Source organism: Carcharodon carcharias, chromosome 22 (genome assembly GCF_017639515.1).
Source record: "Carcharodon carcharias isolate sCarCar2 chromosome 22, sCarCar2.pri, whole genome shotgun sequence".
Classification (NCBI taxonomy): Eukaryota; Metazoa; Chordata; class Chondrichthyes; order Lamniformes; family Lamnidae; genus Carcharodon; species Carcharodon carcharias.
Window position 1 is genome coordinate 68,061,043 of NC_054488.1, and position 13,116 is coordinate 68,074,158.

A 13,116-nucleotide genomic window follows, 5' to 3' on the forward strand; every position below is an offset into this window, starting at 1 on the left:
CAATTAGGGATGGGCAATAAATGCTGGGCCCAGCCAGCGAAGCCCACAGCCCGAGAATGAACACGAAAGAATGGCTGTGATCTTTCAATTGTCCCCTGCCTCTGGGGTAGGCGAAGGGGCGGAAGGTGGGCGGAGCATGGCAGGTGGGCGGAGCATGGCAGGTGGGCGGAGCATGGCAGGTGGGCGGAGCATGGAAGGTGGGCGGAGCATGGCAGGTGGGCGGAGCATGGCAGGTGGGCGGGGCTTCGTGTGGATCTGTCGAAGCGGGTGGAGGCCCGCGTGGGCGGGGCTTCGTGTGGGCGGTGATATCTCGGGAAGGGCCGGTCTCCCCCGGACTGTCCTGGCTTTGGGAAGTGGCCAATCGCAAGTTGAACGCTCGGCGTTGAACATTTCCATTGGCTGTGGCGGCTGTCGTCTGGCGTGCTGTGACGTGAACATGCGTCTACGTAAATACGTCAGCGGTTTGCCGGGCGGCTTCTTGGAGCGGCGGAGATGGAGGCGGACGCGGATTTAGGGACCGGTGGCAGCGCGGGTACTGAGGGCCCCGGGCCCATCGCCCCGGACACTGAGGGCCCCGGGCCCGTCGCCCCGGACACTGAGGGCCCCGGGCCCATCGCCCCGGACACTGAGGGCCCCGGGCCCATCGCCCCGGACACTGAGGGCCCCGGGCCCATCGCCCCGGCTTCTCCCTCCCCTGCACCGTCACCCGGCCAGTCCCCGGCCCCGGGCAGCCAGCGCCTCCTGTTCGTGGATGACCTGGTGTCCGGCACCTACAAGGGGGCCCTGCGGCACGGCATCGTCGGTCTGATTCATGGGGAGGTGAGCAGCGGGGAGAGCTCGGACACGGACGAGGAGGGAACCGGCCGGGAGCGGCCTCTCAAGAAAGGTTATGTCCGGGTGCAGTGGTACCCGGAGGGCGGTAAACAGGATGTGAAGGAAATTAAGGTGAGTCGAGGGGATGCGGATGGTGATGAAGCCGAGGGAGGGGGAGGGGGGGAGGGACTGGAGCCCGGGTGGGGGGCGGAGGAAAGGGACTTGAGCCAGAGGGGGGGAGGGGCAATGATGATGGTCCTTTTTTGTGGGGGGCGGCGTGGTGAGCTTCCTCCTCCTCCTCCTCCCCCCCCCCCCCCGGGTTGGGGAGGGGATGTTGGTAATGATTGATGATGGCCCCGGGGGTGGGGTGGGACGGGACAGTGACGATGACGGGCCCTGGGGCTGGGGGTGTGGGCACATGGGATGCAATGACAGCCCCTGGGGGTTGGGCAGGGATGCGATGAAGGCCTCTGGGAGGGGAGGGGGGTTTGTGGGGGTTAGTGATGACGGTCCCGGGTGGTGGGAGGAGTGATGGTGGTCCTGGGGTGGATTGATGATGGCTCCTGTCGGGGAGGGGGGGAAATGGTGATAGTACCTGGGGGAGGGTGGGATGCCAGTGATGCGGATCACAGTGGTCCTTAGGCCCCTGTGGGGGTGGTGAGGGGTGGTTATAACCCTCCCAAAGGTGGGTAGGGGTGAATTTGATGGTCACTGGAGACGGGCATTGTAGGGGAAGAGAGAAGATAATGGTGGTCCCTGTCATGGATAGCGGGGAGACCATGATGGTCCCTGGGGTGTGGGGGGGAATGATGGTGATACAGATGTAACATTTGCAACTCTCCTGTCCTTTGGCACCTTTCCCATATCCAGACATTTGGCAAATGTGAAAGCGTTCTGGTATGGATAGCATCTGAGTTTGGGGACTTTTTACTTTTAGGGCAATTAGCGTTTTTGATCATTTTTTTAAACTAATCTCCAGTCGAGGCTCTTTCACATTATCATACAACCCCGCTTTCAACAACCTCAAAAGGATGCAGCATACTGGACATCTCTACCATTCTCACTGTCAGTTACATGATTATGCCCTTAGTTTGCTATCTTGTTACTTGCACATAAAAGTCTTACTATTTATTTTCATTTTGATTGCTGGTTAGCTCTGCATTAGTTTTACCAACGCATTTCTAGTATATTTTTCCATCTATAATACGCTGCTGGTTTTCTTTCCTGGTACTCCTGGGTTGGTACTGTCAGTGTAACCATTAGCTGCTGCTGACGAAGTCATTATGGTGGAAATGAAGAAATTACATTCTGAATTTCAGCAGGAAAGAGCCCTTGATTATATTTGACTGTTAATGTAACACCCCAAGATAAAAGCTTTGAAAATTTGCACCACCCTGAATAAAGACAGGGCTGCATCAGGCGTTCATTGTAAATGATCTGATATTCCCTCTGGAATAATGCAAATGGTTCTCGGAGTGATGTAATGGAAAATGCTCAATCCATCTTATTGTGGTAACACCTTGATCTCTAGTTATTTCTTATGAAATAATTATATTCCTTCCCTAACCTTTCCATCTTTTAAAATCCACTTTAACGTGCACCTTTTCGACCAAGATTTTGGTTACCCATCCTAATGTCTCCTCCTTTGGCCTGGTGTCAATTTTTTCTGGTTCTGTTTTTGTAAAGCACCTTGGGATGTTTTACTGCATTAAAAGCACTATCAATTGTTGATCTGGTTGGTGTTCAAATTCACCATGTTTCCATACGTGTTCTCACGTGTAAATTGCAAATTATGAAATATTATGCTATCTATAGAACAGAGGTAGCACCATATAATGCAGCCTATTGTTGTATTCCCAGTTCAGTGCCACTTGCTGGAGATCACAGGCTTGAGCAGCCTTGCACCATTTTAGGAAATCCTTAGCTCTGAAATAATGACATTCAGCGAAGGCAACATTTTGGGAAAACAGCTTGAACTCCTACCCATATGATGCTCTAATATAGTTTGTTAACATAACATTGTCATTACATTGCTGATCTCATTATTTAAGAAGTTTTGAAGTCATAGAAACATTTGTCTCCTTTCTGTACTTGTAGGATAGATTTGTGGAATAGTAGTGTTTTTAAAAAAAATCTGCAATCACAGCTTAGATCTGTCAGAATTCTCAATTTGCAAATACTGTATGTGGAATTGGCCAGTAAATTAAAGTTCTTGATTTTATTCGGCTAAAATAGCATCCTGACCTCAAATTGGAAGTTGCAATGTGTTTTCAAGAAAAGTTCCTAGTTTGCTCTTGTGACTTTCTAGCTATGTACTGTCTTGTCTGTACAACTGGCACAGTGATCTTGTGTCTTCATAGTGCTGTTCACTTGCTAACTTGTTCAAGCATCCTCTCATATTGACCTTTTCCCAACATGCTTCTGTCGAAGACACCTTGCTAACACTTGGCCTACTTGCCTGAACAGAATTTTCTTTTACTTGTTCTTGGGATGTGAGCATTGCTGGCAAAGGTAGCATGTAATGCACATCCCTAATTATCCTTGAGTTGGTGATGAGTTGCTATCCGAATCACTGATGTGCATTTGGTGCAGGTACACCATGTTGCTGTTAGGGTGAGAGTTCTAGAATTTAGACCCAGCAACAGTGAAGGAACAGCGAGACAGTTCCAAATCAGGATGATGAAACACTTGGAGGGGAACTTGCAAGGGTGGTGTTCCCAAGCCTCTGCTGCCTTATCCATGTAGGTGGTAGAAGCCACTGATTTAGAAAATACTGTTGAAGGAACCTACAGTTGCTGTGGTGCATTTTGTAGATGCTACATACTCCTGGCGCTGTGCATCAGTGTGGCAGGGTGAATTTTAAGGTGTTGGATGGGGTTCTGATCAAGGGCTGCTTTGACCTGGACGGTGTCGAAATTGAATGTTGTTGGAGTTGCAGTCATCCAGACAAGTGGAGAATATTCCATCACGCCTGACTTGTGCCTTGTAGATGGTAGACAGGCTTTGGGGAGTCGGGAGGTGAGTTACATATCAGAATTTCTAGCCTATTCTTGTAGCCACTATTTATATGGCTGGTCCAGTTAAGTTTCTGGTTGATGCTGCTGAAGATGGTTGGGCCAAGGACAGTACTCCTGAAGAACTATGGCAGTGATGTCCTTGGACTGAGATGACTGACTTTCAACAACTACAACCATCTTCTAATTTGTGCTAGGTCTGACACCAACCATTGGAAAGTTTTCCCCCTGGTTTCCATTGACTTTAGTTTTGCTAGGGCTCCTTGATGCCACACTTAGCCAAATGCTTCCTTGATGTTAAGGACACATCGCTCTTATCTCACCTCTGAAATTAAGCTCCTTTGTCTATATTTGTAATGAAGTGGGAACTAAGTGGTCCTGGTGGAACCCAAACTGAGCGTTGATGAGCAGGTTGTTTTTGACTAAGTGTCACTGATGGAACTATTGATGAGACCTTCCATCACTTTGCTGATGCTTGAAAGTAAACTGGGGTGGCAGTTGGCTGGATTGAATTTGACAAAATTTTAGTGACAGAACATACTTGAGTAATTTTTGACATTGTTGTATAGATGGCTGTGTTGCACCTGTACTGGAACAGCTTGGCAAATGGTGTGACTAGCTCTGGAGCTCAAGTTTCTGGTACATAGCTGGGATATTGTTAGGGTCCATAGACTTTGCTGTATCCAGTTCCATGAGCCATTTCTTGATATCAGGTGGAGTGAGTCCATAAGACCATAAGACATAGGAGCAGAAATTAGGCCATTCGGCCCATCGAGTCTGCTCCGCCATTCAATCATGGCTGATAAGTTTTCTCAACCCCATTCAAATTTCTGAAGGCTGTGTATATGCTGTGGTGTTCAGGAGGAGCCTAAGATAAGTCATCCACTTGGCACTTCTGGCTGAAGATGTTTGCAAAGGCTTTGGCCTGCTCTTTTACACTGATGTAAAAGTGATTGCTATGTACAGAATTTTTTAAAGTATATGTTGTAGAGAGCAGCATCAGTTTGGATGGTTTAAGTGGTCATTCCCAAAGTAGTAGTGAGTAGCCTTTAGTGACATTTTTTTGTTGCCAGTTTGTGAGCCACCAGCAGCGTATCTGTGTCTAACCCAATAACACTGAGTCAGTTACCAGATCCTGTAGTCTTTTAGAACATTCATTGTTTCCTCAAATGATGTAATCTATTGTCAAAGTTTGAATATGTGGTACAGGGGCAAAACCTGTGGCTGCTTCTTTGCAATGGTATCTTCTAGAGAATGAGAAGTACACAATACTATTCTCCGTTTGAGTGTATGTGCAGCTTGTCATGATTGCAGTGTTGGGTTTGCATTCCTTCATTTGTTGCTTTGCTTTTTCACAATTGTAGTGTCTTTAGTTTGAGCGATGAAACAACTGTTTGATTTTGGGTGGAGGTGGTGCTTGTTTTGCTGTGTGCTGACCCAGCTCTGCTGCATTGAGGAGAGCTGCTGAACAGATGTGCCACTATTGTGCAGTGCAGGGTGGGGGAGGAGCCTCTTGTTCACACCAGGAGATTGATCCTGCGCTGTCTGTTGCTGGATGCTGAATTTACAGCTGCCACAGCAAAGGGTTCTGACTTTTGGGCCACTGTAGTTTAGTTTATTCAATTGAAATTTCCTCTGACCTTGTGCTATTTGCAACAAGAAATGCAGTCTTGTGTAACAGGGCCGATGGCAATCAAGTGCTATGTGTTAAAAGCAAAATACATTGGATGCTGGAAGTCTGAAATAAAGTGCTGTGTGACCCTGGTAAGCTATAAACTGTAAAACGCACACACAACTGATGTGTTCAGTAGCTGGCATGCCTGTAATATTCTATGTAATAAAGATTGTGACACTCATTTGAGACTGATGATGTTTACAGCATATCATGTGGAATCATTCCATAAACTTCTTTATTAAGCACCAAATATTGTTCCAAAACTATATTTGCCTGCAACCATTTTCATCATTACTGTCCATTCCATTCCATTTGAATACAACAAATCGAATTCTCTTATATTGAGGGTTTTCAGCTTTTCCTTTTATCCATAGATTATAGAAGCCTTGGTATAAACGCCTTGTTGTAAATTATAGAAAGTTTGTTGCATATAATTCCGTGTAATTGTTCTGTGGAATAATAGTGGGGTGGTGTTGGCAGGTATTGGGGGGGGGGCATTGTTGGGCAGTGGCAAATAAAGCAGAAGGTGTCATGAAGCTATTAATGTATGTAATGTTATTGGAAATTTTTTTAAAAAATAGAGGTTTAGACTGTGGGTGTGTCAGTGTATTTTAATTGGATTAAAGCTAGCTAATCTGGGTATGCTAGTGTATACTAGTTTTGAGATGTAAATAGAGTTAGAGGGACATTTGCATTTTGTTGAATAAAGCATTCAAGAAGGGGAGTGTAATCTTGCACCTAGCTAGGAGACACCAAGCAATATTTTTATATTACTAATAAAATTGGTGCTATGAAAGGGGTTTTGTTGTTAGAAGAGGTGGAGTTCAAAGGGCCATATGCCTTGACTGTACCTGAACTATCTCTTCTTTAACAGAACAATGGGCTGTCTTTAAAGTTTTGCCACCAATCTTTACTCATAATTTACCTCAGCCAGATCATTTCCCACCCCATTGATGTTGGCTGTCCTCCAATGAATTATTTTTGCTCTGTATTGCCCTTGTTCTTCTCCACTACCAGCCTAAACCTTATGATCCACTGTCCCATAAATGTTTCCTTACTGGCATTTGATCCTCTTTTCCTTACTCATTCCCAAGAGCCAGGTCCAGCAGTCTCTCCTTTCTCATTGGACTGGAAAATATTGATGTAGAAAATTCTCCTGAACACAATCTAGGATCTGCTGCTCAACATGACTGGACAGCCTTGCTCAAAATTAAGCTTGAAAAATGCTTCCTGGACTTATAAGATGAGCTGCCGTGTGATATATCTGACAGTCCTCATGGCTTGCTGTGTCCAAGTATACATGGGCTTCCCAAAACACACAGAAGTGATGTCACTTTATGGCCTATCTTATCTATTACCGGTTCTACACAACATGAATCAGCCAAATAGTTGGGTGAATTGTTACAAAGAGTTTTGAGCAAGTGTTCCAGATACAAGGTGAAGGATTCCTTTACATTTGCAGACCATATAGGACTTGCATATCGATAGCAATGCTGTGTCCATGTGCTCATTTAACATTGCTAGCCTCTTCACCAATGTCCCACTTAAGGAAATCATAGATATTTGCGCTGCAGCACTATATCATGTCGTTCCAGACCACCACCATTGCATGAATCAGTATTCATTGAGCTAATGAACTCGGCAACTTGCACAGTTGAGTTCAATTTTAATGACACTATGTATACCCAAAGAGATGGTGTTGCCATGAGGTCCCCTCTAGGCCCAGCTCTCACAAACATCTTTGTTGGATTCCATGAGGAACGTGTCTTTGATGAAATGACACCTAACCTCCTATCCCCTCATGTTTCCAATATGTGGTTGAGACGGTTGTTATATTTTAATCCACAGCTGCATGTAATAATTTCCGTACATGTCTGAATGGGCTCCATCCTGTGCTCAAATTCACCTTTGAAATGGAGCAGTCAAATTAACTCCCCTTCCTTGACTTACCAGTTGAGAAATCTGCCAGGGGGTTCTCTACCATGGTCTACTACAAACCTACCTTCACTGGTCAGTATATGCTTCAGGATTCTTACGGTTCCACACGCTATAGGATTTTGGTCTTATCAGCAACCTTGTAAATAAGGCCGGAGCCATTTGCTGACAATGGAAGCTTGATGCTGAAATAGGGCATATCAGAGGCATCCTGCAGGCTAATGGCTACCCTGATCAGATCATTTCACACTGTATATCACACTCATGAACGGGCCCAGTCTACCTCAGATTACCCTGGAAGGGCAAGGTATCTCAAAAATATGAGCAACAGCTGTTTCACGCTGCTACTATGCTGTAGCAATTCAGCTGGTATTTGCTACTAACAGGATGCTGCCATCGTCAAAAAGATGTCCTGTCTATCACAAACGAGTAATGTGGTGTATGAATTTCAGTGCCAGTGTGATGCTAGCTTTGTAGGGTGTATGTCCCAAAGACTGGTGGATCGTACCGAACAGCATGTCCCTTCCGCTGTTTGCCACGGACAAGGTACGGACTGTACCCAATCAGTCCGTGCTTGCAAAACTCAGAACACAGTATCCAACATTAGATGTGATTCCGCAATTTATTCCGCTAAATAATCCTTGGTGTGCTAAGAATTACGCTGACAACCAATTTAAGATTGTCTTTCAGGCTCAGTGTGGTGCATTTGTGTGTACTGGAAGCTACATATAATAATACACAGAGCCCTGTTCTTTACAGACAGGAAGAACATGTACACACATTGCGCCTGTTTCATCTAAACGAAGTAAGTGACAGCCATTTGCTGCTTCATTCCCCAAGGCAATGTCTTGACCAATTGGAATCAAGCTGCCTGGTTAAAATTTCAAACAATACTTGTAATTGTCAATCACCATTAAATGGTCCATTCTCCATGGCAACGCCTCTACCAATCAGAGCACGCTTGCAATCAGCACTCTCTTCTCATGTAGTGTAAATGCTGTTTCCCCTGACATTGGTATAAAGTTCTGTATCTTCAGATGACCATTTGAGCTCTGATTCTTGTATGTCTCTAATTTCCTTGCAAATTTGTCCCTCTACATCTTTCTCACTAGTTGGCCTGTAGACTGTTAGCTCTAACCAAGTAGATTCTGTCCTGGCCCCCCTGGGACATCATCTCTCATCAGCACTGCAATGTTCTCCTTAACTAACACTGCCACCCCTCCTCCTTTTCTTCCTTCCCCATCTTCCCTGTGCACCTTGTATCCAGGAATTTTAATACCCATTCCTGCCTTCCTTTGAGTCAGGTTTCCATTATCAATACAACATCATGTTTCCATGTGGCTATCTGTGCCTGCACCCTGCCAACCTTATTTGCCACACTCCATGTGTTAACATAGATGCACAGTAATTCTAATTTCAACTTTATTACGTTCTCCTTTCTCTGAACTCATCTAACACCTTATTATTTCCTATTCCAGTGCTGTATTTCCCAATTCTCTGTAGACCTTGACGTTCTTCTGTAGGTTCACCTCTCCAATGAATAGTCAAACAGGGAGGCAAGGCCTGATTGACTTGCTGCTCTCTGTCTCAGTGTTGAACAGCTTCAGATACCATAGGTTGAAATTCAAATAGGGAAACTTTCACTCTGATGTCAATAAATGATGCTGATGGTGCAGGATTCACTGCACAAGCTGGCACACAAAAGCTGTGTGCAGCAGAATTCATTGTTGGTGAATGTTTGGTTAACTGCATGTGGTCAAAATGTGTTTATGTCAATAGGTAAAATCTAGAATTCTTCTGTTAATGGCTATTCAATTCTTTTGGAGAGTGCCATATTCCAAAGGCATGCAGAAAGTATCTGTCAACAGGGCAGATATTGATGGCTGAAATAAATTGCTATGCATACTTGGCAACAAAAGCAATAACTTGCATTTATCTGGCGCCTTTAATGTAATAAAATGCCTTGCAGTGCCTCACAGGCATTATAAAACAAAGTGACATCGAGTCATGAAATATTAGGGCAGATGACTAAAAGCTTGGTTAGAAGTGTGTTTTAAAGGTCTTCTTAAAGGAGGAATTGGAGTTGGAGAAGTTTAGGAAATGAATTCCAGAGCTTAGTGCCCATGGACCTAAAGGCACGACCAGCGATGGTGTAGCCATTAAAATTGGGGTGTCTCAGAAGATGAGAAATAGTAGAATGCAGGCATCTTGGAGAGTTTGAGGGCTGGAGGAGATCAGAGATAGGGAGGGGTGGGACCATAGAGGGATTTGAAAACAATTTTAAAATCGAGGTGTTGCTTGACTGGGAATCAATGTAGGTCGGCAAGCACAGGGAAAATTGGTGAATAGAACTTGGTGTGAGGTAAGATACAGACAGCAGAGTTTGCTGAAGGTAGAATGTGGGAAGTCAACCTGGCATGCATTAAAATAGCCAAGTCTAGAAGTAATAAAGATATGGATGAGGGTTTCAGTAGCAGATGAGCTGAAGCAGGGGTGAGGTCAAGTAATGTTACGGAGATGGAAATAGGCAGTCTTAATGATGGTAAAATGACCATTTGGAAGCTTTTCTTGGGGTCAGATATGACGCCAAAGTTGCAAACAGCCTGATTTCAAACTCTGTTCCCAAGGTGGTGGCTATGAAAAGAGTTTGTGGCAGGTATCGAAAAGAATAGTTTTCTTCTCAATATTTATTGACATTTTTTGCTCATCCACTACTCAGTATTGGACAAGCAATCTGACCATTTTGATTCGATGTAGACAGACCAGCTCTTGTTAAACCTGGACAATTTCAATGTTGGATGGAGTAGACTTAGAGAAAATAGATTTCTAACCATATGGTGGATTTTAGATATATCATTCATGAAGCTGGTAATGATGGGAAGATGTTGCTGAATTCTGGATTTTCAGATAATAATTCAGTTCTCTCTTGAATGTCTTGATGGAAGAAATCTCCACCACATGCTGCATGAAAAAGTTTCTCATGTCGCCATTGCTTTTTTTTTTGCCCATTACCTTAAAACTGTGCCCTCTTGTTCTCGATCCTTCCACCTGTGGGAACAGTATTTCCCTATCTACTCTGTCTAGATCCTGCATGAATTTGGATACCTCTATCAAATCTCCTCTCAACCTTCTTTTCTCCAAGGAAAACAATCCCAACTTCATCAAAAGGTGTGAATCAGTAGGTAAGCCTTAATGAATATATTTTCATTTAAGGAGTGAGGTGAGATTGTCTGTGGTACCCATCATATTCCTTGCTCTCACTAATGAGGTTTGAGCGTTTTGTTCGAAGTTCCAAAATTTATTCAGAAGCGCTCCTTTTTGAATTTCATGCATAGATATTGGACTTGCCTAGGAATCTTGTGCAGTTCATCTGAGCCACCTTGGATGGGAGAAACAGCTCCTCTTTTTATAAAGTATTATAGTTTGCATGTCTCAAAGAGATCCCTAATTTCAAAGAAAAACTAAATACTTCAGCCCAATTTGATTTTTTAAATTAAATAAGTTAAAACAGTCAGACTTTGGGACCAAGCAGTTAAAACAGCCAGATCTTGGCAAAAACAGCAAGGGGAGAGCCAGGAGTTGTAGTTTGGTGGAAAAAGTGAAGAGTGAGATTAGAGGAAAGCTGTAAATTGGTTGGTTGGTGATAAAATGCTGTTAGACAGAGTGTGGAAATAGCTGGAAATTAGAAAAATGGATATTTAATTTTTTTTTAAATGGTAAAGGCTATTCTCTTACTATGGTTAAAATTAAAGTGAGTGATGCTAAGGAGAGGCACGAAATCAAAAAAGTGAAATGAAATAATTAAAATTAAATAATTAGTTAATTAAAGCACATTAAGGATGGCAGGATAGGTGATGTGTTGTGCCTGCAGAATGTGGGACTTCTTGGATGCAAGTGTGATCTGGGACAAACATGTCTGCAGCAAGTGTTTGTGGCTTGAAGAGGTTTGTCTCAGTGTCATTGAGCTGGAGGCTGAGCTACAGGCACTGTGATATACCGGAGGGGGATATACCAGGAGGCGGCCATGCCTCTTAGGATAGCGTCTTCTGATTTGGTCAGGGGCAGGAAGGTGTGTCTGCAAGTAAGGGGACCCAGAAGACAGAAGTGCAGGAGCCTCAGCCCTTGCAATTGTTTAACAGATTTGAGATTCTTTTAGCTTGTTTGGATGAGAGTGGGGCTTCACGGTGGATGAACTAACTGACTAGGGCAAGAAGCCATTCCAGTGGTGTCGGGGTGGGGGGAGGGGAGGGGAGGGGGGAGGTGTGGGGTGGGGTGGGGAGAAGAGAGTAAATAGGAATGTAGTGGTAGTAGGGGCTAGTATAGTCAAGGGATAGAGACAGAAATCTGCAGCTGAGAGTGAGAGTCCAGATGGTTGTGTTGCCTACCTGGTGCCAGGATTTAGGACATCTACTCTGGGCTGGAGAAGCACTTGCAGTAGGAGGGGGAGGATCCATTTGTCATGGTCTATGTAGATGCCAACAACATAGGTAGGACTAGGAAGAGGTTGTACTGAGGGTGTATGAGCAACTAGGAGCTAAATTTAAAAAGCAGAACCTCAAGGGTAATAATCTCTGGATTAATACCTGAGCCATGAGCAAAGTTGGTGTAGGATTAATAGGATTAGGGAGATGAATACGTGGCTCAAAGATTGTTGTTTGTTTTTATTCATTCTTGGGCATCACTGGCTGGGCCAGCATTTATTGCCCATCCCTAATTGCCCTTGAGAAGGTGGTGGTGAGCTGCCTTCTTGAGCCACTGCAGTCCATGTGGTGTAGGTACACCCACAGTGTTGTTTTGGAGGGAGTTCCAGGATTTTGACCCAGCAACAGTGAAGGAACGGCGATATATTTCAGGATGGTGAGTGGGTTTGGAGGGGAACTTGCTGGTGGTGGTGTTCCCATGGCACTTGCCTGTGCGCGCCCCCAGCCCCCCCCAACTCATGTGCTCTCTTCACCCTCCACTTGCACTTGCTTGCGCTATCTCTCTCTCATAGAAATGATTGAAAAGTGATGCATTCGCCCAGCATTTAGGAAGCTCATTTAGCATAATAAAACATACCACGGCACTTCATAGATATGTTTTATCAAACAAAATTTGACACTAAGCCACATAAGACAATATGTCAGATGACCAAAAGCTTGGTTCAAGAGGTAGGTTATAAAGAGTGTCTCAAAGGAGGAAAGCAATGTGGAGAGATGGAGACATTTAGGGAGGGGATTCCAGAGCTTGGAGTCAAGACAACTCAAAGTGCAACTGTCAGTGGAAGTTTGATTTAAAATCAAGGACGTGCGAATGACAAGAATTGGAAGATTGCAGGTATCTTAGAGGTTTGTAGGTAAGTAGGAGGTTAGAGTTAGGGAGAGGTGACGTCATAGAGGGATTTGAAAGCAGCGATGGGGAATTGCCAGACTGGAATTCAATGTTGGCCAACAAGCACAGATTGATGGTTAAGTGGAACTTGGTGTGAATTAGGATAGAGATATTCTCTTTCTCCAGAATACCTTGTAAAATTTTGTTAACAAGATCATGTTTTTTTTACGGGATGTATGTATGTAGTTCTTAAAAGGTCATAGGGCAAGTTGAGAAGGTAATCGAGGAAGTTATATTTAATCTGTAAAATACTCAAGTGCATCTCAAGTGTTGTAACATGTAGGGCTATAGACCAAATTCTGGAAGGTG

General features: G+C 44.4%; 1 protein-coding gene across 2 annotated transcripts in view; it reads left to right on the forward strand.

Annotated features, from left to right (window-relative positions):
• The first annotated feature begins 456 nt into the window (after nt 1–456).
• Nucleotides 457–13,116, forward strand: part of LOC121293733 ((E3-independent) E2 ubiquitin-conjugating enzyme UBE2O) — a 130,410-nt gene continuing 117,750 nt past the window's right edge. For both annotated transcript variants that reach the window (XM_041216964.1, XM_041216965.1), the window contains exon 1: nt 457–945. In XM_041216964.1, coding sequence (XP_041072898.1) covers nt 493–945 — 453 coding nt within the window. In that variant the 5' untranslated portion in view covers nt 457–492. The remainder of the gene's footprint in view (nt 946–13,116) is intronic.